The following is a 27890-nucleotide window of genomic DNA, read 5'->3' on the forward strand; positions in this document are numbered from 1 at the left end:
AATTCTATCAGTAAATTGAAATGAAGTGATTTTACTTTCTTCTTTCTTTCGTCTCTTTTTTGGGGGAGATATGATTAAGTAGGAGGGGACAAAAACTTGAACCAGAAGCAAAAGGAAGAGACGCAAAGTGCAGAGACAAGTCAACTGAATAATCAGTACTACTTTTAATCAGTAATTGGGTGAGAGTACAATGAAAATTTCATTCAAAATTTAAGAATGCTAATGGTTTTTTATAATACTATCATCTTTAAAAATTGTGTTTATAGTAACAAGGTTAATGTATTTTTATGCAGAAATTCAGTTCGTGTTAAATCTCTGAAACCTGTAGTTTAAAATATGTCAATACAGGAACTTCCCTGGAGGCCCCGTGTTTAGGACTCTGCGCTTGCACTGTCACCCACTCCGCAGGGGGCCTGGTGCCATACCTGTTAGGGAACTAAGATCCTGCAAGTCACACCATGTGGCTGAAAATAAAATACCAATAAATAAACTAATTTGTTAACAAGTATTCATCGCTGTGCTGTTGTATGCCTGACGTTATGGTAAGCACTGAGGTCCGGGGGTAGATTAGAGAGATGCAGCAATTGACCTCATGGAGCTTACCTTCTGACAATAATGCATGAGTTAAAAATAATTATACTAAAGATTGGTTGTTATAATTGTGATAGTCCTATTAAAGAAAGTAGGGTGTTTTGAGAAGTATTGTGTTACACAAGTCTGGGAGCAAGGGAAAAATGTGTGCTGTGTGCTCACTCACTCAGTTGTGTCCGACTCTTTGTGACTGCATGGACTGTAGCCCACCAAGCTCCTCTGTCCATGGAATTTTTTAGGCAAGAGTACTGGAGTTGCATTTCCTCCTTCAGGGGAGCTTCCCAACCCAGGGATGGAATCCTTGTCTCCTGCATTTCTGCATTGGCAGGCAGGTACTTTACCACTGAGCCACCCGGAAAGCCCATAAGGAAAAAATGCCATTGTGCAAAAGGCTTAATCTGTGAAACTCTGTTAGTGAAACAAATTCTAAAAATAAAAAAAAAAAAAAGTGAAATCACATTGGGAATTTAAATATATTCATAAAGTTGTAAGAAAAATATCTTACATGTTTTTTCAAATCTTCAATTAAGAATCACTTGTTTCATCTAAGAATCACCTAAATGTTGATATATGGCAGAAACCAACACAATATTGTAAATCATTATCCTGCAATTAAAAATAAATATGTAAAAAAAAAAATAAAATGTGTAAATAATCAGTTTATTTGGAAAATAACAAGTAGCTTAATATATTTCAGATACTTTAAAAAATAAAGTATAAAATTGGTTTTATGTTGTGATTTATATAACAAAAATTATTACTGTAAAAATATCTCCTTATGTTGTGTGATATGATTATCCTTGGTCATAAACTATTATTTATTTCTCTTGCTTGCCATCATGTCTGATGACATGAATACCCTTGTGGTCATATATTATCTATGTAAATAAATTACATTGAATACTAAAATCATGAAAAGTTGCAGTATTTGGCCAAATTTGTTTTTAAACCTCACAAATGAAATTTCTTAAACTTCCTTTAGATATTTTTAGTTTGTGTATTCTCATATATTGCACATATTTTTATTACTTAACTCTTCTAATTAAGTATAGGCTATGTATGTAGTAGAGAAAAATTAATGTGGTTAGAGTGCCTTAATATCATGGTTTAAAATGTTTATAGATTTTCCTACCTTGGCAATTGTGTATTTTCCTATATACTGGGAAATTCCTGGGAATTCAAACCCTAAATGTCATGAGTAAGTATGCAGTATGCTAAGGCAGTAAATGCTTTGTTAAATTCCATTGTTCATAAATATTTTTGTTTCTAAAAGAAAGAATATGTTGAGAATATTTTTAATGATTGAAACTTTGGAATGATAGAATGAGTGGAAAACAGTGGGCTATCAGGTGGGCCTAATTGCATTTCAATAGCATGTTTATGAGTTGGACTTCACAGAAGACCTCTTTGGATTCATTCTTTATTTTATATTTACATATATCTACCATATTAATTATCATTAATTATAATCAGTGTTTAATATATAATTTTTATTCACTAAAATCTAAGAGATCATCTTCCGTTAATAGTCAAAGTTTTTTAATCAGAGGATTATTGTAGTAAACTTGTGGCATTAGAAAAAATTTGTAAGGGCTTGAACCCAAACCTGAGATGCATTGTTGGTGATGTACTGATCACATTTATTGTTATCTTTTTTGTTTGCTGTCTTACAAAAATTTATACAAGAACAGCATTGGGAATTTTGCATTTTAAGGATGTATACTGACAATTAAAACACTGCTTGAAATTTTTACTTTAAATATAACTATGGAACTGGAGTACTAAATGGCATGTTATAGACTAGAAAATGGGTTAACAAAACTTAGATGAACTTTAAGTAATATGGATTAGTATCTGCTTCTTTTAAGAAAAATAGATCTCTGAACTAGGTTGTTCTGAGAGAATTATCAGCAAATGGGTGATTTATTTTCAGTATTTCTAACTTAACTGACAGCAATATAGATGAAAATCCCTGGGAAAGATAATGATGCTTATCATATTAGTATCTTTGATGTGATAATAAAACACAAGAATTTTATAAATGGTTTTAAAACCCAGGTTTTATGTTTAATCTTCAGAGTAAATCATTAAATATCTTCTTCATGTAGAATGTGTCATAGATTTTGGGTACGCCATAAAGTTAACAAAACACTCTTACTGAGAATCAAGGACATGCGAGCTTGTAAAATCTGTTGTTTATTTTCTCAATAAACAATCCGATTCTAGACTAGAACACTATGCCTACAATAATGTACTGTTTTTAAATGATGAAAGCAAACTTAATCTGTTGAAATTTGCTATTTTCACTTTGTGAGTTATCTGTTCTTCTAGTAATTAGCATAGTATATGGGAAAAGAGCATAGTTTTACATAAAATATTTTCTCTCATATTTTACTTAAACTCAAAAGTAGTATGGTGCAAAAGCTAACTTCAGTTAAACTAAATGAATGTTTTAGACTGATAAAATTTCTCTTTCTCCAAAGAAAAAAACTGTTGAACTTAAATAGTTCAGAATCTACAATACTTTGGGATGTAATTATAAATGATTTCTAATATATGTGATGATCAATTGATAACTATCTATAAAGATTGTCCACCTTGATTTGTCTTTTTCTAAGTGGAAGGTATGCTGCAGCTAGGAAACTCTACAATTGACTTAGCTACTTCTGTATAGTTACCCTGAAACATGGCTTTGCTACTTACCTTGCTGTATCTCATCTGGAAATGAGTGCTTATGACTTTCTGGAAAAGTGAGGGCAATGAAGCACTTTCCTGGGTGACTGTATGATCATACATTTTTTTTGGAAATTGAGAATATTAAAAGTAACAAGTTATGTTTTACTACTTGCTGTAACATTTTCTGTGCATAAGCCCCTAGATTTAGCATTGTATGATTTAATGTATTAACTTTTAATTTTTACCAAAACAGAGTTTCCATATTGTATTTTTAATAGATCTGCACCTATGGTGAAGGCAGGGATTTTTTTTTTACTTAGTTCAACCTTTGGAGTTATGCTTTATAAAATTTATCGTGAGGCAAACTAAATATTCAAAAGGGTGTTATGTTAGTGAACTTTATACTTAAAATTTTTCCTTGATTATTTTGATATTTGTGCTTTTGTTTTCTTTCATTCTTGAATGCTCTAACCTTTCTTAAAAGTAGGAACAATTTATTTCAGACTAAATATTTTAATTTAGTCTATAATTAGACTCTAGTCTAATCCATCTTATCTGGGAAAAAAGAATCAAGGTTGTATTCTTGGTTAGTATTAAGGTTGGTAATTTCTAATTCTTTCTGGATTATTTTAGAATGAATGTACTTTATTTTGGGAAAAGAATGTGATATAAAACAAACTAGATATTTTATAGAACGCAAATCAACTGATAGAAATTTTAGAATTAAGTACTGCTGATACCTTCAGATGTAAATACAGCATTGTTAACAAGGATATTCTCCTGGAATAATGTGAGATTTCATGATTTATGAGTTTACTTGCTCATTTAAAGTTGGTTCCATTTTCGTTAAACATACAGATAAATTTATAAGGCCAAACCTGCACTTAAGTAACTTTCTTTTTTATGATAAAGAGCATGCTATAGTTTGGAAATCAATTATTTTAAACTCCTTCAATAAGTACTCTAAGCATATTTTTCTTCTGCATTTAAAATTGCATTACAAGTAAGACTCTAAGGATAGAATCAGAAAAAAATCTGGTACAGCTAGGAATAACAAGACATTTAAAAGATAAATATTTTTGTTAACTTTAAAATAGGTTAATATTTTAAAAGATTATGCTTCACTTATTCCAATAGGTAGGTAGAAACTTTTGTAAATATTCAATAATCTTAAGGTTGTTGCAAAATTATGGAAAGTAATAATTAGTTTAGAAAACAAATTTGAATCACTTAGATTGAGGAGTTTTTCAACAAGATTTTTGTCACAATAGGGAAATTTTAATTTGAAATCTGCAAACTTTGATAAACATTTTGATTTTTTATTCTAGATCTTTCCTGATCTTTATATTGTTGAGATACCTAGTAAGTAGATGCTTTGCTTAGGCTTTATTTTGAAAAATATCTCTCCTTCCCTCAAAGGAAACATTCTAAAGTTCCTATGACCTTTAAAAAACCCTCATGTGTGCATGCTTTGTCACTTCTGACTCTTTGCAACCTCATGGACTATAGCCCCAAGGCTCTGCTATTCATAGAATTTTCCAGCAAAAATACTGGAATGGGTTGCCATTTCCTCCTCCAGGGAAAAGCCCTCATACTTATTATTAACTTTTAATTACATGCAAGTTCTAATATACACTTAAAGTCTTAAGGCTGTAAGTGTATATTTTATCTATATCTATATAGATCTATCTATCTAATCACAACAAGCTATAGTGTGACAGTAATAGATCCCTAAAAGAGGGCATACTTTTATTGTCTTTAATCTCTCTAACTGGTTATTGGTTGAATGAAGTGTTAGAAAGATTTCTCATTAGAATTGCCATTAACAGCACTGAAGGTAGAATGCTTGTCACAAAGTAAGGATTAAAGGAAAAGTAGAGAAATAGGAAAAGTGAAGGGGGTACTTTTAGCTTCTTCAAGGTTCACGAAAGTCTGTAATCTATTATAATAATATATGTCAAATAGGTTTTTATAGCTATTGCCATTGAAATATGACACAGCTGTTTAAAGGATATAGAGTATAAGCTTCTCTTTTCAAAAGTGGATGTTTTAATACAAGCAGTGTATAATAAAAGCTATAACCACAAAGAAGACAGGAAAGCCAAACATTTAAAAAATATATTTAGTATAACTGAAAGCTATTCATTGAAATTTTATGATTTAAATTAATATTCATTCTGCTAATTAAAGTTAAGTGATTTTTATGTAAGATTAAAATTTATTAAGTGATCATGTTAACATAAGTAATGGAAAAATGATTTAATAGGCACTTTCAGTTCATAGTGAGGTCATTGTTAAAATCTTCCATTTTCATCCTTTTCTATAGTATAAATTTTGTATTATTTTCTCAAAATAATTAAATTGTTGTTGCTAAGTATTACCATATTCTTCACAAGAGTAAAAAGCATTGGTGAATTACTTGCATAGTTAGTTATACCATGTACCTCTTTTTAAAAGCGTCTAGTTAATATTATATAATAAAATATCCAGTTCAGGTGTTACCATGAAAAAGGATTTATTTTTTTCTTATTTGACTTTTTATTTCACATGTTTTTATTGGGTCATATAGCATCTAGTAGAGAAAAAACTAATCTGTAATCAGGAGACCTGTGTTCTATTTCTGGTTCTGGCCTTGAGCTTATTTTATGACCTTGGGTAAGTCATTCAAAGTCTGTGTGCTTCAGTTATTCTCTATAAGAAATTAATAAATGGGTTAGAAAGAATTTTTAATGTTTTGAATCCATACAACATGAGAAATTACTCAAAATACAGGAAAATGCTAGGTAGCAGAAGAAGCTCCACTTATTTATGTTGCTTTTATGCTTTCTGTAAAAAAATAAAACATTTTCTTAGAGGTGGAATATACTTAAGCGGTTATTTTGTCCAATTCATACTAATATCATTTTAACAAGTGTGGAAGCTGCTTTAGTAGTGTGGTAAATATGTATGTAGGGAAGTTTTTACTATAGGAAATGATGCAAAATATGATATTAATATATCTCAGCATTAACCTATTGTATTAATATAGCTCATATTTTCCTATTTTTATCTCTTTTGAGAAATGGGTGGACTGGGATGCAAAAGAAAATATGGTATATAGCATGTTAATTTATAAGTGTATTTCAGAAGATAATACTTTTCTAGTGGTCGATCCTATTGGCAGAGTCTAGTTTGCATTACAATTGTGATGAGATTTACTGTCTACTTTTGAATGGGTCAAAAGTGTGCTTGCATAGTAATCGAAATGACATTACATTTCAAAATGTGTAATTTTTTTTCAGATCTCTAGAATTCATACCAGGATTTCTCTTCTCTCTTAAAACATGAAGCTTTGGTTACCTCAATACTTCTTTCCTAGTGGAAAATTTTCATTTTCTCACTATTCAAAAAGAGATAAATTTGTTGTAGGAATGCTTTCTCTTAAGAGTTATCATTTCAGTATATCAATATTCCAAATATATTTTAATATAACACATTTTTCTATAAATCACTCAAAAACCATGATACAAGTATTGCAGAAATGAGTGTGGTGTTTTGATTTAAGAACTTGTATCACCTGATTTGAAGCTAAGAAAGTAATTAAAATAGGCCATTTTGATTTTGTGTTATAATGTTTATCTGTATCAGTCATACTAATACTAACTCTTTAATATCTTTGGAAAAAAATTTTCTTAGAATGCTCACTTTACCAAACATTTCCTGCTTCATCACTGTATAAAATGTCTTCTGAACTTTTCCACTATCAATGGATAAGTATTTCCTAAATACGTGCCATATCTGCTATAGGAGGTGTTGGATTGGATGAGCAAATTTCTATGAGAACATCAGTGATCTGTTCTGTGATGTCTGTAATAATTTTCTGAATAAATAAGCCTTATAAGGGAATATGATTAAAGAAAATTTATCTTAATTGAATGTTAACTTGAATAATTAATATTTAAATAAAGCCTTTTATTTCAGCTAGTCTTTTATAATGAGTTTTATTATACTTGTTACTCTAGGATATTTTTACAATAATATGTTTTTGTACTGAAGTATTGTGAATTATTGGCCTAATGGTCATACTTTATTTTCATATATGTACTGACAAATTTAGGAAACTTGAAGGGCACAGAAATAAACTATTTTTATTGCTCTTTTTGAAGATTATTCAATTAAATCCTTTCCTTTCAATGATAACTAAAAATTCTAAAAGCATTTTTACAGATATGAAATGGACTTAGTACTAAGTCTTAAACAATATGGTCTTACAAGTACTGTTGTTTTTACTAATGATATCTTTCTTCAGCATCACTGTTCAGGATTGGCTGTTCATAAATAATTGTAAACATTTGAATCCTCTTTATTTCTACACTAACTTTATTTTTCTGATTCTGCTAACCTATAGTAGCTTAACCAGTTCACCATCAGTTCTTTTGTATTTTTTTTCTTTTAATATGGTACGTATTTGATTATATCTTCCCTACAACTGTGCACAGGATTCTTTCTCAAAATGATTTGAGGCCCTTTCCTTCAGTGTCACTTTTTACCTTTTGAGTACATCCACTCACACCCATCTCCTTTGTCTATGTCTGTCCATTACACGATGTGATCACAGAAGAAGTGGACGCCACAAGGAGAAGACATGCAGGTCTGTCTCTTCTAATGTTTTCTTTGTTATTTTTCATTTATCTAACTTGTCTTAGAAATTTTTGTTTACTATATTTTACTTACTTTATAATTTTTCATTCTTTTCCTATATTAACAAAATGTTAAATCTGCAGGCATTTTTATTTTAGGTAGTTGTATATTCAACTTTTAACAACAACTGCTCCAATTAGATGAATAAAAACAAAATGATTAATTTTATGTCATAGAAGTAATATATACCTTTTTACATAACTGGGTAACTAGCTCCAGATTCAAATATATGTATGTTTATATATTGTCAGGTAGGTTAAATTTACAAATTAATCATACTTCAATTTGTTTTAGATGTAAAACTTATTTTTAACTTTTTAATACATAATTCTAAAAGTATTTTATTTCTATCTTGAGCTCAGCAGTGTGTTAGAACATGGAAAATATTAAAGACCTAATACATGCCCTAAACAGGCTGTCAGTATGACAGAGGAGTTAAAATGTGTGGGTAACGTGCTATGTTGATGTGCTAAAATGGATGACTCAACAATATGTTCTACAAAGGTATAAAGTCAAATAAAATTTGATTGGAATAGACAGCCAAACAAAGTTTCATGAAAGAAGTCACACGAACTAAAACGTGAACATTTATTCAACACTCATCTATTGAGTCCTCACTGTGTAGTGCTGATCTCGGTGGAAATCACAGGGCACACAGACGAGCCCCCTTCCTTCTGGGCCTTTTCTAGTATGAGTCTAACATAAGCGCAATAGTATTACAGGTGCTATAAGAAATACATACATATAATTTATATGTATGTGTAGACTACAGTGGAATCACAAAGGATAGTGTTATCATTTCCCCCTGAGAGTGTGGGTCCTAGTTTGAGAAAGACTAAATGGAAGCAATGATCCTTGAGTTGAATACTGAAAGCTAGAAATATGTTGGCCTTATGTGTACTGAATAGATCAGGCAGAGGAAACAAAATTTCAGAATGGCTTCAGACTTACTTAGACAAAAGTAGGCAGGGGAGAGTTTCTGAAGTTTGTTTAAGTTATTGAAGTATATAAAGCAAGAGAGGGACACAATCAGGTATTTGCTTCTAGAAAGACTCCCTGGAAGCTTGGTCAAAAATGGACTGGAACTATAGAAGCAGAAATACCATTTGTAAGGATATTGCATAAATCAGTTGAGAGATCAAAATCAGCTGAATTAAGGTATCAGTCGAGGCAGTTGATTCATGAGAAATTATTTAAAGATGTAGAATCTATAAGACTTAGTTATCAATTGGACGTTATTGTTGCACAGAAAAATAAGATAATAATCTTGGGTGACTGAAATGTTTGGATAGGTGGTGGTATATTTTATCTTACAGGGAATATGAATTGAGCAAAAATTTAGGGTGCAAAATAAAGAGTTCAGTTTGGGGATGGGTTAGTTTGAGGTTTCTCTGGAATATTCATTTAATATCTGTGTTTGGATATATGGGTCTGGAGCTCTGGAGAGAAGTCTGAGCTAAATTATTTCAATTATAGTATTCTTAGCATGAAAATGGTTCCTTTTTTGTTTTGTTTATCTGATTATTCTGAATATTGCTCATTGGTATGTATTATTTCAAATTTGCTCTTCAATTCTTATTATGTTTGCTTGGCATATTTTGAGTGCTATGAGCTTACATTTGACTTTTGTTCTACTTGTATTGTATCCTAAAATGGTAAGAGAAGTAACATTCATTGTAGGGGAAGTTTGACATAAGTGCATATGTGTTTACATCTAAATGTACATATAAACTGTTTTTGAAATATCCCCAAATTTTCAATTTATTACCAATGCATTTTATTTACATATTTTATCCATTTTATAGATACTTTCTGTTCTTGATTACATTCTATATTTAATGGACATAATATTATTAACAAAAATCTAAGACATAGGCACTCAAGATTGCTCAATCATGGAGAGTTCCCTGGCAGTCCAGTAGTTAAGACTCTGCACTTTGACTGACAAGGCCATGAGTTCAATCCCTAGTGGGGGACCTAAGATCATGAAAGCCATGTGGCGTGAAAATAAAAAAATTTTTTTTTACAAGATTGATTAGTCATGGGAAAACATAACTCTAGTTACTACAGTGAAATTTTACATAAAATGTAAATCACTCAGTTCATAATGAGGCACATGATATCAACTCTGTTTAAGTACTGTGTTAGATAGCTCAAATGTTATGAGAGACGCAGTAACTTTGAGAAATATTTTATGTAAGTTTAAATTTTATTAAGTAAATTTGTGGTTTTTAACCAAAAAGTCTCGAATGAAATATATGTTTATGGATATACATAAAAACATCACATCATGTATGAAAACTACTACTGATAGAGTATAATACTTAAACTTAGTTCTTTGAAGCCTATAAAATTCAACTGTAAGGTAACAGAGTTAGGAACGTTCTTGGAGCTTGACATAGAAATACCCAAACATGGGATAAACATGATCTTGAACATTTCTTCCTTGTGTGGGTGGTGTGGAAGAAACTGGAAAGATTATTAGATAGAAGTCAAGAGATCTAGTTTTAGTCCTATTCTTGCTAGTAAGCTGTGATTACAGACACATAATTTAATGTCTTTGGGTTTCAGCTGTTTCATTTTTAAAATGGAGGTTTATAATGCATTGTTTTTAAATTTAAAACTTAATCCTGATTGTAAGATGTTACTGCTAAATTTTCAAAATAGTTTTCATGCACTGTTGATACTATGATATTCAATTTTTCCTAGACCAGTTGCTCACTTTAATTCTCTTTCATAAAAATATTGATAATGGAGGAAATAGTGTTCCTGTAAGAAATAGTCTGAGAAGTAGTATTAGAGCAAACACTGTGGTACTAAACTGCCTGATCAGTTTCACCACTTATTTGATATGTGATCCTGAGAAAGTTGCTATCAGATACCTCACCTATAAAATGGAGATAATAACACTACTATGTCTAAGTGCTTTCATAATGATGAAGTTAGTTAATATATACTATGTAAAGCACCTAAAAACTGTTAGATAGTAAGCACTATATAAGTGAAACCGTTATTTTATTATTATATAACATATTAAAAAGCAATTTTTATTTTAGATCAATTGTATTGAAGCCCATGCATTTTGATGTGTAGACATTCTTTCTATGATATGATAGAATGATAGCATTAATTCTTTTTGTTATATTCATTGCAAATGTCTTATTCTCGTTTGTGGCTACCAGTTTAGGAGCTTGTTGTCATACGAACTTGCACGTCAGGACTGCTACACCAGAAATGAACTTTATCATTTCTGAGGCAAGAGAGTTGGATTGAAACAGCAAGAACGTTGAACCCATATAGGTCTGAATTCTAACCCAAGTCTGTCACTCACTAGAGATGTGACTTTGGGCTGCTTGCTTATACTTCCTATTGAGCAAAATGAACTGCATGTGATTAAGGAGTTAATTATCTTTGATGAAAGCATAAAAGAGTTTCTTTCTGGGAGAATGCCTTCCTAAGTATAAAAGCAATGAAAAAATTTAAAAAGAGAGATCTGACTAAAATGTGTCAGGTATTAGCTTCAAAATATGAAAATCAGCATAAACAAATTAAAAGGCAGACAACAAATTGTGAAACATATTTGCAGCAACTCAGTATTAACAGCCTTAACATCTGAATCACTTTGAAACAAATAGTATCAATTGTGATATAAATTGTATATTCCAAAAAACTCTAATAGAAAAATGGGCAAAAGACATATACATAAATTTTACTAAGCAGGAAATGCATTGATCAATAAATATATAAAAATACTTTATTTCTTTCATAACCACTAGAGAGAGTGTGGTAAAAGAGTGGTAGCATAGTTTAATATAAATCTTCCTAAAAAGCAGTTTTTTTCAGTATAAACCAAGAGCCTTAAAATTTTCATAGATTTTGACCTGGCAGAAATAGATTCAGAAGAAAGACATATATTCGGATAACTTCCTTTTTGCTTATTTAAAGTTGTATGTTTATTTTATTTTATTTTTTATTTACTTTTATTAGTTGGAGGCTAATTACTTTACAATATTGTTGTATGTTTAATATCTATAAAAATATTGTAATATAAATGGATTGGTATGAGCAGTAAATAGGTTTCATATAAAAGAGAATAAGTTAGCATGAATATATTAAGAGATAATTTCCAAAGGAGTGTAAATTAGGTTATAGTTTAACTGGAGAGGAGAATGCTACCTGACAGATAATAGTTTCTTTTATCAGTCTGCTTGAAAGGTTGAGGGCTGGGGTATGGGAAATGAGGGGAGGGATGAGGAAGGAACTGATAATGGGAAAGCCAAAGTTCAATGGACAGCAAAATGACAATAAATAGAAATATTGGAGATGGTTAGATAGCATCACCAACTCACTGGACTTGAATCTGAGCACACTCTGGGAGTTGGTGATGGACAGGGAAGCCTGGTGTGCTGCAGTCCATGGGATCTCAAAGAGTCAGACATGACTTAACAACTGAACAGCAACAACAACTGGATTAATCAATTATGTGACACAACTGACAGGAAGAACCTAGTCACAGGTTATAAGGTCATGCTGAATGTAAAGGTGGTTGATAGGCCAATTCCGAGTATAGGAAAGAGAACCAGAAGGAATCTCTAAAAAGAAGATTGCAGATTAAAAATTACCATATCACAGTCTAAGGTTGACTCACAGGGAAACAGCCTGAAGAAGCATTGCCAAAAAAGGAAATTAGCCAAGAGGAGATGTAGCTAGAAAAGAAAAAGGAGACGTGTTTAAAGGGAGAACATTGGGAAAAGAGGAAAGAATTAAACAAGAGCTGAGAGTGGTGTGTTGAAAGAGAGAGAGTCATTTCATGGCTAAATATTTCAGATTATGAGTTTTAGAAAACAGACCAGTATCAGTCACCTTACAAATTTTCTAATTAAAAAAAAGCCCTACCACAAACTGCTGTGCTGATTGTTGTTCAGTTGCTAAGTCGTGACTGACTCTTTGTGACACTGTGAACTGCAGCACGCCAGGCTTCCCTGCCCTTCACCATCTCCCTGAGCTCGCTCAAACTCATGCCCATTGAGTCGGTGATGCCATCCAACCATCTCACCCTCTTGTCACCCTCTTCTCCTCCTGCCTTCAGTCTTTCCCAGCATCAGGGTCTTCTCCAGTGAGTCGGCTGTTCACATCAGGTGGCCAAAGTATTGGAGCTTCAGCTTCACCATCAGTCCTTCTAGTGAATATTCAGGGTTGATTTCATTTAGAATTGACTGGTTCAGTCTCCTTGCTGTACATGATTACAACACATGTAAAGCTGTTAGCACAATTCCTAGCACGTACAGAGTATTACTATCATTGTTAAGAACTTAATTGTGCCAGAACATTAGTATCAAGTTCTAGAACACACAATTTTAACTGTGTATTTTTAAAAGCATTGTTATATTTCATTTTCTGTGCCTTGATCAGATAAAATTTTAGTCTAAAAACTATTGGAGAAAAATTATAAGCTTAGTCTAAAGTTATAAGCTTAGTCTGAAATCTGATCAGTGGTTCTCTGGGCTGGCAGGGGGAGGACTGATTATCCAGCAGCACCAGGGAACTTTTTAGGGTAACAAACACTCTGCAGCTTGATGGTGGCGAGGCTGCGTGACTGTATACATGTGTCAGATGTCATATACTTTTGTACCTACATAATGTGAATATTAATTTTTGTAACTTATGCCTCCATACATCTGACTTTTAAAATTATTGAAAATATAAAAAATTAAAATGAATATTAATATATTACTCAAATACTACCAAATATATGCTATAGAAAATTTTACTTTATCTAACACATCTCAAGCAATTAAGAGCCACGTTCCCTCCCAAAGCAGGGCATGTTAATGGACAAGGTTGACCTATGACTTCAGAGAGAAGAGATGACTACAGTGGATGAGCTGGAAAACAGAGAAAGGACCAACACTTTGTATCTAATGCAGTAATCCGTTAACCAAGAAAGATGAAGAACAAACAAGGCGGTTAGCAAATAGAGTCTGGATATTTTAGACATTTATTGATAACTAAAGGAAGAGCAGACATGAGAAGTAACTTTAACTTGTTATGGACAAAGTGTGTTTTAGGTGCTGAAGGGGATTTTAGGAGTATTTAGAAAACACCAAAAATGTGAGCCTTAGGGTTACAGGGAAGGTAGGAACTAAAGGGAGGAATACTCATAACTGAAGTGATGGTTGAAATTATGGACTTAGACAAAATCACTCAAGTATGACTAAAAAAGAAAATTACAGTAACACTTTAGGAAATGCATATATGTCAATGATGGGCTGAAAAAGATGAGCTAACAAAGTCATCTGAGAAAGAGTGAACAAGAGGAGTATCAGAAAAATGTGGAGCCAAATTGATGGAGAGAATATCAAGAATAGAGTGGTATAGTGTAGTAACACCAAGTGCCTCATGAGCCCAGTAGAATGGTGATGAGGAATGATCGCTGGGTTTGGCAAATATGACCTTTGAGGGAACTTTTGAGACCTAAGTTTGACAATATCAGGCTTACCTTAGCTACAGTATTCAATGAAGTTTTTCTTTGAGTAAAGTCATCATGAAATAAGAGGAAACAAGCAGTAACCAAATAATGTTGCACTTAACTCAGTATTGGAGACAGTAAGAGACTCTATATTTGGGTAGTCTAACTTGACAGCTCAAATATATAATGCTCACTGGTACAAGCACAGATGCTCACATCATGTAAAAATCCAGTGTTTTTATACTAGATACAGTGGGTCTCATGGTGATGAATGACTGATGACTAGGAAGTTAATTCCACATATTGCAGAGTTTACTCTTGGGAGACCCCGTATAAGAACTAGCTCAGACATGGGGATTGGGAGGGTTTGGACTTGGCATAGTTGCAAAACTAGGACTCAGTGATCAGTCACTGTGGTATAAGTTATTTTAATCCATAACTGAGTTTCCCAATGCTTTGTAGGTACTATTTTTATTTCTAGTATATAAACTGAAAAATTCAGGTACAAATCTATTAAATAACTTACTCTTAATCATTTGAATGTGGAATTTAAGCTGAAACATTCAGATTTGGTGCCAGAGTCCATGTCCTTAGCCTCAGGAAATGGGGGCTTTATTGGTGACAAGGTAGAGAATGAAGGGAGGTGGGGTGGGCGATACTGTACAGAGAACATGAAAGAACAGGCTAGAGGTCTAGGAAGAAGAGAACAGGAAGAGAGTTCAGGAAGGGAAATCTAATGTCAGTGGAGACCAACTAAAGCCAGTTTGCAGTTTTATTTAGGATCCTCTGTGCAACTGTATTCCCATGTGTAATTTGGAAGTTTGAATGAAACTCAGTTTAATCTCTAACAGAGGTTAATCTCTACTGGTGCCTCTTCATTCTTTCTCTGAGAGTGATCTCATCTAACTTTAATTCTCTTTCTTCTCAGTACTAAACAGGAATATTTCGTAAAATGTCCCTATTCATGAAGGCATTCAAGATAAATTTCTTTGAATATTGTGTGACATTACTCTGTATAGTCATTCTTGCACCATTGACCAATAATAATCATTACCAGCATCTTTGGAGAAAGAAATACATCTTGATGTCCAAGCATGGGTACTATTTAAAATCTACATATCTAAATATTTCAATCAAGGGCATATAGATTTAGGTACTATTAATTTCCAAACTAATATACATAAGAAAAGTTATATAGATCTCTTTTCCAGCATAGATCTTATCCCAGTTTTTATATGATGGATATTTTTATGATTTTTAAATTAACACACTCAGTATTTCAAAGTATATTTAAATTTCTATTTGTTTCTAAACAAACAAATGTAAAGATGCATTTAAATTTTGTTATTATACTCCTTTCAAACCTTTGGTGCTATTCTTCGATATATGTGAATGGATGTAGTTGAAGTTTATTTTAAGGATATGTTAATTAGGCTCCAGATGTCAGACACAGTGTAATCTGTGATAATCATGTCATACCAAAACACAGTAAGGTGGAGACAAGACATACTCATGTTACTGTTATGACTTTACCACCCTGTGGATTATCTCATCTATAATGTAGATTTTAGCTATAAGGAAAAGTCAGAACATTCCAAAGTGCTTAACATGTATAAGGTATACCTTATTAGCCTGATGAATCTGACTCATGTTTTTATCTTTTATCAGTGGTTATTATACTTTTTGTTAAAAGCAGTTTTAATGACAATCATTGCCTTCCTTCTTTGAGGGACTTAAATTTTAGTTTATCTTCTAAAATATATCTTGTGTTTTCAAAGATAAAGGAATTGGCTAACAAGTTTAAAGTAATTAAGTTATTAGATTGCTAACATTTCCCCCTAAACATGTCAATGTACACTGTAGAAAATGTTACATTTTAGCTAGTCTGAAAGATGCTTCTAGATTAGATTGCCCTTGTGATCTTTTTTTTTTTCTGTACAAAATTTTTGGTTTAATGAGCTTTTCAATTCTCTCTGTCTCTCTTTCCCAGCCTGCCTCCCTCCCCCTTTTTTACCTTTCTCCTTCCCTCCTTTATTCCTTCATCTCATTCCTCTCCCTGCTGCTACTACACACACACACACACACACACACACACACACACACACACACACACACACACACACACACACACACATATTCAGTAAAGGAAATTTTAATGAATGCAGTGTCAGGGCAAAGAGAGCAAGAATTTCTAAAACACTTTACATTTTCTACATTGATGAAATAGGTATTACAATATAAAAGAACAAACACTTAAACATTATTTGGCTTCAGAATTAACCAACCAGAGAGTTATATAACTGAAAGGAACATCAAGACTATCTGATCCAAAATTAATTTATTTTACAGATGGTGAAATTTATGCCCTGAAAGGTGAAATGAAGTGCTGACACTTACAGGCACTTGAGAAATTAAGACTTGAACCCTAGTCTTGGCTCTTACCTTTTAAACTAGTGCTGTTTTTAAGAATTTCTTCAATCCCATATAATACAAACACACTCGTTACTCAAAATCTGGGTAGTTCCAAGCCTTATCAACACTGTGATGATTACTTCCACTGACCTCTCCATGGTCAAAACCCTGATCTACAATGATTCCAAGTACATCCTGATTTTACACGTTGAAACATAAAATGGTGCTAAAATCTAAGTCCTCTGAATAATAAAATCTCAGTAAGTCTGTTCACTGAATTTAGATGTTGAAAATAGACATACTGTATTTCTTGAGATCACTAGACCACATCTTATCACATATGTCCTAAAGTAGTTTGAATATCAGTTTCTTTTGACTACAGTGAAAGTAGTCTTTGAAATTTGTCTATAGCATCTCCTCTGAAGTATCATTTAATGAATATGGTAGAGAGTTAATAGAGAAACAGCATACAGATACACATACAGATACAGATACACAATACAGCATACAGATACACAGAGTAACAGATAGCCTAAATATCTAACACAGATCTTTAAAGTTGAGAACATAATTCAAGAGACTATAGCCCATAACTATGAACCTCACAGTAAAACAACAGTTATATAAGTTTCTAGGACTCTTAGGTTTCATTTCATTCCCTATGTTACTTTTAGGCACTTATGAAGTTCAGTTTTCCTTCATTTCTAGGAGTCAAGATAATTTTATAAGTAAATGCAATATAAGCAAAACCAAATCATACTTTCTTTCATTGCAAATGTGTTATTTCCTAGGGAAAACAGTAGAGAAATCCTCAAAATTGATTGACTTGGAAATAGCTATTTCTCAAAACTCATGTGTCTTTGTATAGTTAAGATTACGTTTGTTTACACTTCAAAATAAAATGCTTCCATTTGCCCCAGTACTAGTACAAAATAATTTGGTACATAATTTATAATTTTTTCACAGCATTTATTTCCAAATCTTTTCTCAGTTTAATTTGTTCCAATATTTCTTAATTCTCTGCATTACATTTATTTTAATAAATAATTTGGCTAATAAAAGTGTACTTTTTATGAGGCTCTAGTATAAATATTTTAATCTAAAAATATGATAAAATTCTTTATAGACAAGTGATTATAAAGAAATTATTTTAAAGTGAACTTAAGTTTTTGTTGCACAGTTTCTTAGGTCCTACACTTGAAAATAAGATGGAAAATTTAGGAACATGCCAAATCGCCTTTTGTATTAATATACATAAAAATTGGAAAGATGTGCATTTTATTACATTTGGAAGTATTTCTTATTTTGTACCACTTTTAATCAGTACACCCACATATTTAACAAGAGAGTATATCCCTAAGGTAAATAATTAATGATTGCACATTTGCATTTTTAAAATTATTTAATATTTATTTCCAAAACACTTTATCAAACCATGACAAAATATTTTCAAACTGGATAATTTGTCTTTGTTCACATTAACATTATATTTTGTGTGTTTTTTAATAATTTTTTTTTCTGTATATTGTATGATCATTGTGGACACTTTATAAACTATATATTAACACAAATAAGCCAAAAGCACTTATACTAACTTCTGGTAACCAATGATAACTACTCTGATGTGTAAATCTTAAATCTTTTTCACTTCATCTCTTTGTCTTTTATATCAGTTATGTGCATTTATATTTTTATGAGTATATGTTTTTTAAAATTACTATAGTACAATATCCATAATTCAATATTTTATAATATCTTTTATATAATTTATATAGGTGAATGCGTGTAAACACTATTCACATAATTTTTTGTGAATGTATAATATTCTGTAGACATGCCATAAATGCATCTAATTATTCCCCTATTTTGAACATTTGGAATTTCTTTTCCCCAGTCTTTAAAATTATCAAACTATAGTGCAATGAATATGTATGTATATCTTTGTACATTGATTTATTTCTTTAAGAAAGATCCTGGGACGTGAAATTTCAGGTTCAAGAATTTAAGGAGCTTGCTTTTAATATTTATACATCAGGTACTTTGGAAAACACTCATATAAATGACCATGAATTTTCTGTCAACAGCTAGTTTATTACTATCAATCTGAAAAGTATTTTTTCTGTTACTAGATTATTGAAAAAGTACTTAAAATATTCAATAAAATCAAAGAGAATACTTTCTTTTTGAATTACACTTCCTTTGGAAAAAATAACATGACAAAATATTACATATTATTATTTATCTCATGAGTCATTTTAACAATTTCTATTCTTACTCCTCTGACTTTTGAAAAACATCAGTAAGTTGTTTTTATAGTCTACCTACTGAATCTAGAAAATAAATACGCAAATAGCTGTGCTTTTTCTTGTGTCATTGTTATCTCAGAGTGAGAAAACAGCTGCACGCACTGATTATATCTTTTTTTATTGCTCTTAATTTGGTACATGTCTAAATGGTAATTGCAGCATTTAGAGAGTCCATGAATTTGGCCTTTTTAACTTTGTTCATTCGAAATATGTTATTTCTATCGCTGTCATCATTGTTGTCTGTAACCTACTTTTGTTTTGTTGTTCCTCTTCCACACTGTTGGTATTTAAATGGTCTTTGACCTCCATGGGGTTTTCCAGGTGGAGCTAGTGGTGAAGAACCTGCCTGCCCTTATTTGTTTCTGTTTGTATTTCATTTTTTGCTTCCCTTCTTCCTTGTTGATTTCATTTATTCCTCACCAGATTTTAATGCCTCATAATAAAATATGAATTGAAAATTAAAAAAAAAAAAAAAAGAACCTGCCTGCCAGTGCAGGATACATAAGAGATTCACGTTCAATCCCTGGGTGAGAAGATCCCCTGGAGGAGGACATGGCAACCCACTCCAGTATTCTTGCTGGGATAATCCCATGGGCAGAGGAGCCTGGCAGGCTACATACAGTCCATGGGTCACAAAGAGTCAGACATCACTGAACTGACTTAGCACAGCACAGCCCAGACTTCCATGATGCTGTAATCACAGGTTCTCGAATTTATTTTCTGGGTTTTTCTTTCTTTGAGCTTTGCTGTTGGACTTAAAGAGTTTTCCCTCTTAAGATCCCCAGATTTAAGTATTTTATTTAAGAATACATGATGGGTGCCTGAGTCAGCAGTCCTGCAATTTTCTGACCACTACTTAGCTTAATTATGAATTGCATTATTGCCAGACTTCAAAGTGTCCTTACTTCAAAGAAGTATGATGTGTGAGGCTGCTTTGGGACACCAACAGCTGTTTTTTTTTTTTGTGTGTGTGTGTGTGTGCATGCACGCGCACACTTAGAAAAGCAAACTTAAAACTATTGTTGGCACTGCACTACAGAAATCACTGAAGAGGTACTGTAAATGTAGAAACATAAGCAACCACTGTCTTGCTGCCGGTTAATCTGGTCATATTCAATACATCTATGATTACTAAATCCACCTATAACTTTAACTTTTTAAACTTAATTGCCATACCAGTATTATAAATATGACTTTTTAACTTTTTGGGCAAATACAGTCTTTTTAAGTTAAAAGTAACCACAACAATTATTTATTGGTTTAAGAATAAGTACACTTCTTAGATGGATTATATTATTAAGGCATTGAAACAAGAAGTATTTTCTTAGTGTACTTAATAATTTATACCAAGAATTTGAGACATTTTGAATATTATAGTGTAATATCTTTAATAACTTTTAATAAATAGAAACATATGCAAACTTTTGTTGAATTGGATTTGTCCAGGAAGACTGATAGTCTTATTAACCTTTTAATCTACTTTTGTTATAATTTGAAAATATATTGATATTTGATTTGATATTGAACATTATAATGACTAAGTTTTTTAGTGTACTCAAATTACAAAATCATATGAAACCACTAAGATGTCTTCTGTAAATAAGCATAGTGTCATCACATATAAGAATATGACTCAATGATTACTAGATAAATTTATCTTCTAAACTTATGAACCAGCCTTTCCCCAAATGTATTTTTGAGACTATTTCAGCAAGATACTACTTGATAATAGATGCGGAAGTGAGCTATCTGCAACCAAATGATTAGTCATTATTGCAGAATATTCAGGACCTTGTATATGCAAATTTTAGGGTAGATTAGAGGGAGAGAAAGGAATTGGAGAAAAATCTGCCTTATCACTTTAATTTACTTTTCTTTGGAGAGTCCAGTCCAACGTTAGAGTTACAGTTGAGAAATTACATGTTCTATTCCCTAACCAGATAGCACGCAACTCTTCTACTTGCATGTGTGCTAAGTCGCTTCAGTCATGTCTGACTCTTCACAGTCCCATGGACTCTAGCCTGCCAGGTTGCTCTGTATGTGGGATTCTCCAGCCAAGAATACTGGAGTGGGTTGCCGTGCCCTCTCCAGGGATCTTCCCAACCCAGAGATCAAACCAGTGTCTCTTATGTCCCCTGCATTGGCAAATGGATTCTTTACCACTGGCACCAGCTGAGAATTCCTCTACTTGCATAGATTCCTCCATATGGTTTTTCATTTATGGGAAAAATAAAAATTACCGAGTTTGATTGAAAGAAATACTGGTATTGAAAATATGATTTCTGGATTATTTTCCATAGCTAATATGAACAACAACAAAAAATTATCTTGCTGATGAAGAATCCCTTATAGTAGTTCTCTGTATTCAGGATACTTTCTTCTCTAAGGATATTATTATCTGTGGAGTGTTTTCTTTAAGAAAATAGCTTGATAAAAAATATAGAAAAGAAGAGGAAGACTTCAAATACTATTGGAGAGAGGCACTGTTTTTCTTACAGATTAGGTTCCTGGGAGAATTTTAAGTTAAAAGTATATTTACCCAAGTTTGTTTACTGTATATTCACTAAAATGGTCCCTTGAGATTTCATTGGTTAAGACTCTAACAAAGTAAAAATAAATTATGTAAATGAATAAATACCAGAGCCTAGCCAAAAAAAAAAAAAAAGAATAAAAGGAAAAAGAATCTAATGAATTTTTCCAATTTAAGGACTATACAGATGATGATTGAATTTGGAAAGATTTGTTTGAGATGGGAATTTAGTTGATATATTTAAATGTTTGTATTACTCTCTCTATTTGCATCTTTGCTTTCTTTTAGCAAAAACAGAATAATATCCTTCTTAGCTTCCCTCAGTGGTGTGTTAAATGTATATGATGTTCCATAAACCTGATTCTACAAAATCTTCAAACCATTACTAAGGAAAAAAGTTCTTCATTGCAAAATTACCAAAATGCTTCAATGCAGGGTTCAGCAAGCTGTGGCCATGGACCAAATTCAGCCCATTGCCTATTTTGTAAATAAAGTTTTATTGGAATACACACATACATTTTGTGTACATAAAATATATGTTGTCTAAATCTGCATTCATATTACAATGGCAGAGGTGCAGCAGAGACCTCATGGTCTGCAAAAGTCTAAGATGTTTACTCTTGAGCTCTTTACAGAAAAAGCTTCCCAACACGTGTCAGTATATATCCCATAATTATCCAGTAATCAGGAAGAATTTAATGTAGTGCCATAGGAGGTTGATGTCCAGAAAATAGTCTCGATATTAGAAAATGCATATATGTATATGTGTATGTGTATATATGTATGTGTGTATATATATTTTTATATATGTGCATAAAATGTGTTTAAGCCTTGTCTATTGTTGCTATTTATATTTAAAATACTATTTTGCCACTATAATGTCAAAAAACTTCAAAGAACCTTCCCAAATACTTACTTAGCTAGTATTTTTTTAGCACACAACTTTTTGAAGCTTTTTCATTCCCTTGACCTTGGAGAAATAAACATATTTATCTGAGAATATCTCTTGAGGTACAAACAACTCCAATATTGTATTTTAATAAATAATAGACATTTATACCTGACCATATTTAACACATATCATGGAAGCACTCACTTGATTTTGTGTATCATTCAATTTATATAAATATATTTCTATTCCCCATTTTATAATTTGGCACAGAATAACTCAGATCATTATTAAAATTTGACTCAAACTGATTAGATGATTTAAATTTGCACTTTTACTTAGAGGTCATGTAATCTGAACTCTGTACATTCTTTTAGTCAAGATTTTCTTAATCCTTTTTGAAACATTTTCTTCCCTTGGTATGTTAGTTTAGTTATCAATTTTTACTTAAAAATTTTGCTTGCAATTATCAAATATATGGTGAGGTTTTTCCCAGGATGAGTATTAAAATGCCTATTTTTGAATAGTCACACCTGTGGTCCATATGCCTTTACCACAGTTTTAAAGTTATGATCTTAAGCAAGGAGTACATGTGTGTGTATGTTCACAATCTTACCTAGACTTAGTGTTTGTGAATTTACATGGCAACTTTTTTTTGGAGAAAACCACTTGAACCTACTAGGCTATGATTATTTTTCCCAGTTTGTAGATTTGTAGCATGCAAATTGAGATTTTGTTTTTCGATTATGCATATTAATGAGAAATGTTTTTTCATTTCTCATGTTTGCTTTTTCATGTTTACTAAGATTTGTTCACTGAATTTAGTTCTTATTCTAACCAAAGTTTTTTAAAACCCTCTTGATATCTATAGTTAATGTGTTTTGAGGAAGCACCTTTACAGACAGCATTAGTCTCATCTTGTAATAAGCTTACCATCTCAATTTTTCTCCTCACTTTCTTTTTTCCCCTGAAATGATTTCAGTAATACTTTGTGCCTTTACCGGCATGGTTTGTTTTCAAGAGTATTACTCCAAGTGCCTCTTTCTTGATCCTAGTTTTAGAAAATCCATGTTCAAAAGATCTTGATAGCTACATTCACATGGATGCTGAAACAACCTGCTTTGATACATGGGCTGATTTTTTGATAACTTAAAATGCAATTGTACGATCATGTTTGAAACTATTATACTTACAACTTCTTTCCAGTAAATAATTTCAATCTTGATGCTTTAATTACAGACCAGAATTCTTATAATATTACTGTTGTCATGTTTATGTGCTGTCAAATATATTCTCCTGGACATTTACAAGAAAGTATTATTTATCTAATGAAGATATGTTCTCTTCTGTTTAAAATTTTTTACACCTTATTCAGATTTAATTATTTTACATATTTAATAATCATGCTTTTATTTACCAAATTGCATACTTAAATAAATCTTAAAAATAATATGATGTTTAATTTGTACTACCTTGAGTGAAAGTAGTATGTCAGCCTAGCATTTTTTTTGTACGTCCTGTAAGCAGGGCTCAGAAATAAGAACCGAACATTAATTTTATGGGTTTTTTTCTACTCGATAGGTGCTATGGATATAGAGGAGAGAAATCGCCAAATGAAAATTAACAAATACAAACAGGTAGCCGGATCAGATCCCAGACTGGAACAAGATTACCATGCAAAGGCAAGACATTTTTCTTTTTAAAAGTTGTGAAATAATCAATCATATGAAACCGTCAGATTCTCAAACTGCTGAAGGTAGATTAGTCAGAAACGAACATATAATGCAATGGCCCCATGATATTATTAAATGCTCAAATTTATAATGTGCTTGTATACCAACTTTTAGGTAGAGATTTGCCTTAATTTTTGAAAAAAATCATTGTATAATATAAGAGGTTAAGGAAATGGAACTCTTAAATGATCTGAAGAACAAATCTTTTAGAAGTTTTCATTTTATAAAACCTACAAAGGCCCTAACACCCTTTAAAATGTATAGGAAGAACTTCTATTTTCATCTAATGGTTTTCCTATATAGAGTTTTTTGTTTATAGTATTTTAATTAGATCTGATTTTTAGTAAGTTTTTGAAACAAAATACATACTCATGAGTTATAAGGAATTCAACAAATTTTTTAGTGAGAATCTTTTTGAACCACTTTTTGGTAATAAATTGAGGTATGAAGTCTTCCAAGATAGGAAAAAAATATTCTTTTTATTGTTCTCTTCATTGCCTTTATATTTTCAAAACATTTTTAGGTTTATCATATTTTTCATTCCCAAAGTCATGAAAAGACATTGCTCTAATGTACCTATTTAAGATTTAACAAAAAGATGAAAACAGCAAAGCTTATTCCTAACATTTAGTTATTATGTACTCTCATAATTACAGTCATCTAATATCTGTGGTCTTTTATCTGTGTACTAGAGAAAAGCTGTTTGGATTTTTCTATACTTGGGTCTATTTTATCCTTGCCTTCTGAAACTTCAGTTTCTTTCAATTATACCTCATTCTTCAGTAAAAATAAGATTTATTAAGTAAAGCATAACTGACTATGCTGGATATGTGTATATCGTAGGCAGCATACGTTTTTAGTTTCTCTGTTATATGACCTAGAAGAGGCAGATATTCTTTCATCAGCATCATGTTCCAAACCAGCGGTCTCTTTTCCAAATCACATGAACATTGACCGATGTGGTGAATACAGGATTGTTCATCACAGCGTTCTGTTGTCCTGGGAATGGCACGGGCCTAAAGTCTAGAGAAAGCTAAATTTAAGACCAACAAAAAATAGCCTTGCCTATGCTTTGCAGGCCCTAAACTTCTAGAAATTTTCCTCTAAAATGAAAATATGAATAACTTCAAATAGGTTCGGTGAATTTCATAGAAAATAGATTTGTAATGATACAACATTTCAGATACATCTCTAACCTTTTGAGCTTGTTATTAGAACTGATTTCTATGCCTTTCCAGGTACTTTTAAAAATACATCTGTCTAGGGCTAAATAGGCATAATCTTTTGTGGCATCTGCTATGCCTAATTTCTCATTTATTCATTTTGTATAATCCAAAAATCAAAGCATTAAGTCCTGATAAAATAGGATATTAAAGCTTTCATAAACATAGCATAACACATTGTTTCATTTGTTTGTTTATATCCCACTGTACTTCAGGAAGGAATGTAGGTGATTTTTAAAATACATATAATACTATTGTCAATGAAGAAATGAGTATCAAGGGAAAATGAAGTCAAGACACAACAAGGTAATACCAGAAGTAAAGCTTGTGAAGGGCAAAATGCATAGTATGAGATCCTATATGCCTGCTACATGTGGGGCTTATATTCTGACTGTGAGCTTCCTCACAAACCTCAAAGGCAGAAAGAGAAACTGGATCACTCATATGATTTACATTGTTCATACAATAAAGATAAGTTCCTGAGAAGCAATGCCAATGATTCTTGTTATGGATACCTGACAAATTTATTACAAGAGAATGAACCAAAGGAATACTATAAGTGTGGCTCAAAATTTATTTTTAGAAAAACAAGTTTTGATTACATTCCAGTCCATAAATTAATTCTTGAGACCTCAAAGTTTTATCAGTTTGACACCAATTATTTTAGGTTAGAGAAGATTTAAGTCTTGGCAAAGGACTAATTATGCTAAGCAACATAATTTCCTATGCATTTGCTAAGGCAGTGGTTTTCAAACTGTAGTTTCAGACAAGTAGCATCAACGTCACTTCAGAATTTTTGGAGATGCAGTTATCTGGCCCTCTCTAGAACTACTTAAACAAAACCCTAGGAGTTCTTGTGTTTTAACAAACCTCCCAAGTGATTTTGATGTAAACTATAGTTTGAGCACAACTGCTCTAAGACAGGCTGCTCATAGAATTTACTTCTAGGTAACTGAATGAGTTGACTTCCTATTTTAGGGTTTTATTCAGAAGACAATGATGAATGATGTCACTTAAAAATGGAGACTTCCTTTGAGAATAAGTGATCTGATCTTTACAAGCCCTCTCCTAGTTTTTAACAAATCCTACGTATTGAATGTCAAATACTTAGAAATCTGTCTTCAGTTGCTGGAGTTACGCACTCAGCCTAACCAAGAAGGCAATCAAATCATTAAGATCTTAAAAGAATCCAAAGAATCCAAAGAATCCAATTTTGTTCCACTCTGAGTTTCCAGGTGTGGAACTGTCTTTGCTGGATCATCTGTCTGCCTGTCATCCCTACTTTGGACCACCTCCTTCATGGATGAAAGAGAAAATTGTGGAGGATTCTTTTTCAGTCAAGTGCATGTATAGACTTAGTTATTATTCACTTCCATACTAACAATTCTTTAGATTAAAATTTTCAACAGCATCCCTCTCTTTTTAACTAGGGATATTTACCCTATATTACCATTCTTTTCTTCCTTGTTTGATTAACGAGTACCAACTAAATATTTGCTATTGACCTATGTGCTTCAGTATGTTGGGATTCCCTGATAGCTCAGCTGGTAAAGAGTCCACCTGCAATGCAGGAGATAGTAGTTCGATTCCTAGGTTGTGAGGATCCCCTGGAGAAAGGATAGGCTATCCGCTCCAGTATTCTTTTCAATATATTAACTCATTCTTGAAAACATTATTTAATAAGGAAGGGAACTAAGCCATAGATAAAAAGATTAAGTAATTTACACCAATTCACATTAAATCATGGAAAATGTTATTTGTAGCTAATCTCGTTGTCAATTTTGAGATAACTGAGATTAAGTTCAAAAGCCATGGAGCATGTGCTGTACCTCTGAGCTATATTCCTGAAATTGTAGTGAAACTATGAAGAAGTTTTGCTGGGATATAATTGTTAATGAAGTTTTTTTAAAAAGTGTATATTTCATGTTTTAAATGGCATTGCCTTCCTGAATTTCTCAAGTGTTCTGCACTGATAGTTGTAAACAAGTATTACTAATTTATAAAATATCTCCTTATTAATTCAGTTTGAAAGTACCCGAAGAACAGTGCCTTTAAAATTAGTGTCTTTCTAAGTATATTTTAAATATATTAGGAAATTTATAAGTAGACATCCTATATTTAATAAGAGCTAATTAATTAATTAATTATTTAATCAAATCCAGGTGCACACATGATTCCTATTCTATCAGTGGATGAATTCTCAGGACTTTCCCACTCAAAACAGAATTTAACTATGTAGCCAGCCTGTGCACCGTTTCATGCCTATTACATTCTCTTTATCCCAGCTTAAATGTGATTCACCTATTCTACTCTCAAAGAAATTTAAGGATCAACTTAAAACCAATATTCTCTGCTCCCCATTTGTTCAGTAGAATGTGATT

At 31.9% G+C, this 27890-nt stretch overlaps 1 protein-coding gene across 28 annotated transcripts in view; it reads left to right on the forward strand.

Annotated features, from left to right (window-relative positions):
• The window catches only part of RIMS2 (regulating synaptic membrane exocytosis 2), a 587005-nt gene that overhangs the window by 413091 nt on the left and 146024 nt on the right, over positions 1-27890 (forward strand). For 7 of the 28 annotated variants that reach the window (XM_065903241.1, XM_065903265.1, XM_065903237.1 and 4 more), the window contains one exon: positions 24135-24235. The exons of 15 other annotated variants lie outside the window; for them this stretch is intronic. In XM_065903241.1, the coding sequence (XP_065759313.1) occupies positions 24135-24235 (101 nt within the window). Of the gene's footprint in view, positions 1-7864; positions 7898-24134; positions 24236-27890 lie in introns of all 28 variants that reach the window. 6 more of the 28 variants (XM_065903240.1, XM_065903235.1, XM_065903236.1 and 3 more) reach the window with 1 other exon arrangement.

This window comes from Muntiacus reevesi, chromosome 12 (assembly GCF_963930625.1).
Source record: "Muntiacus reevesi chromosome 12, mMunRee1.1, whole genome shotgun sequence".
NCBI classification, from domain to species: Eukaryota; Metazoa; Chordata; class Mammalia; order Artiodactyla; family Cervidae; genus Muntiacus; species Muntiacus reevesi.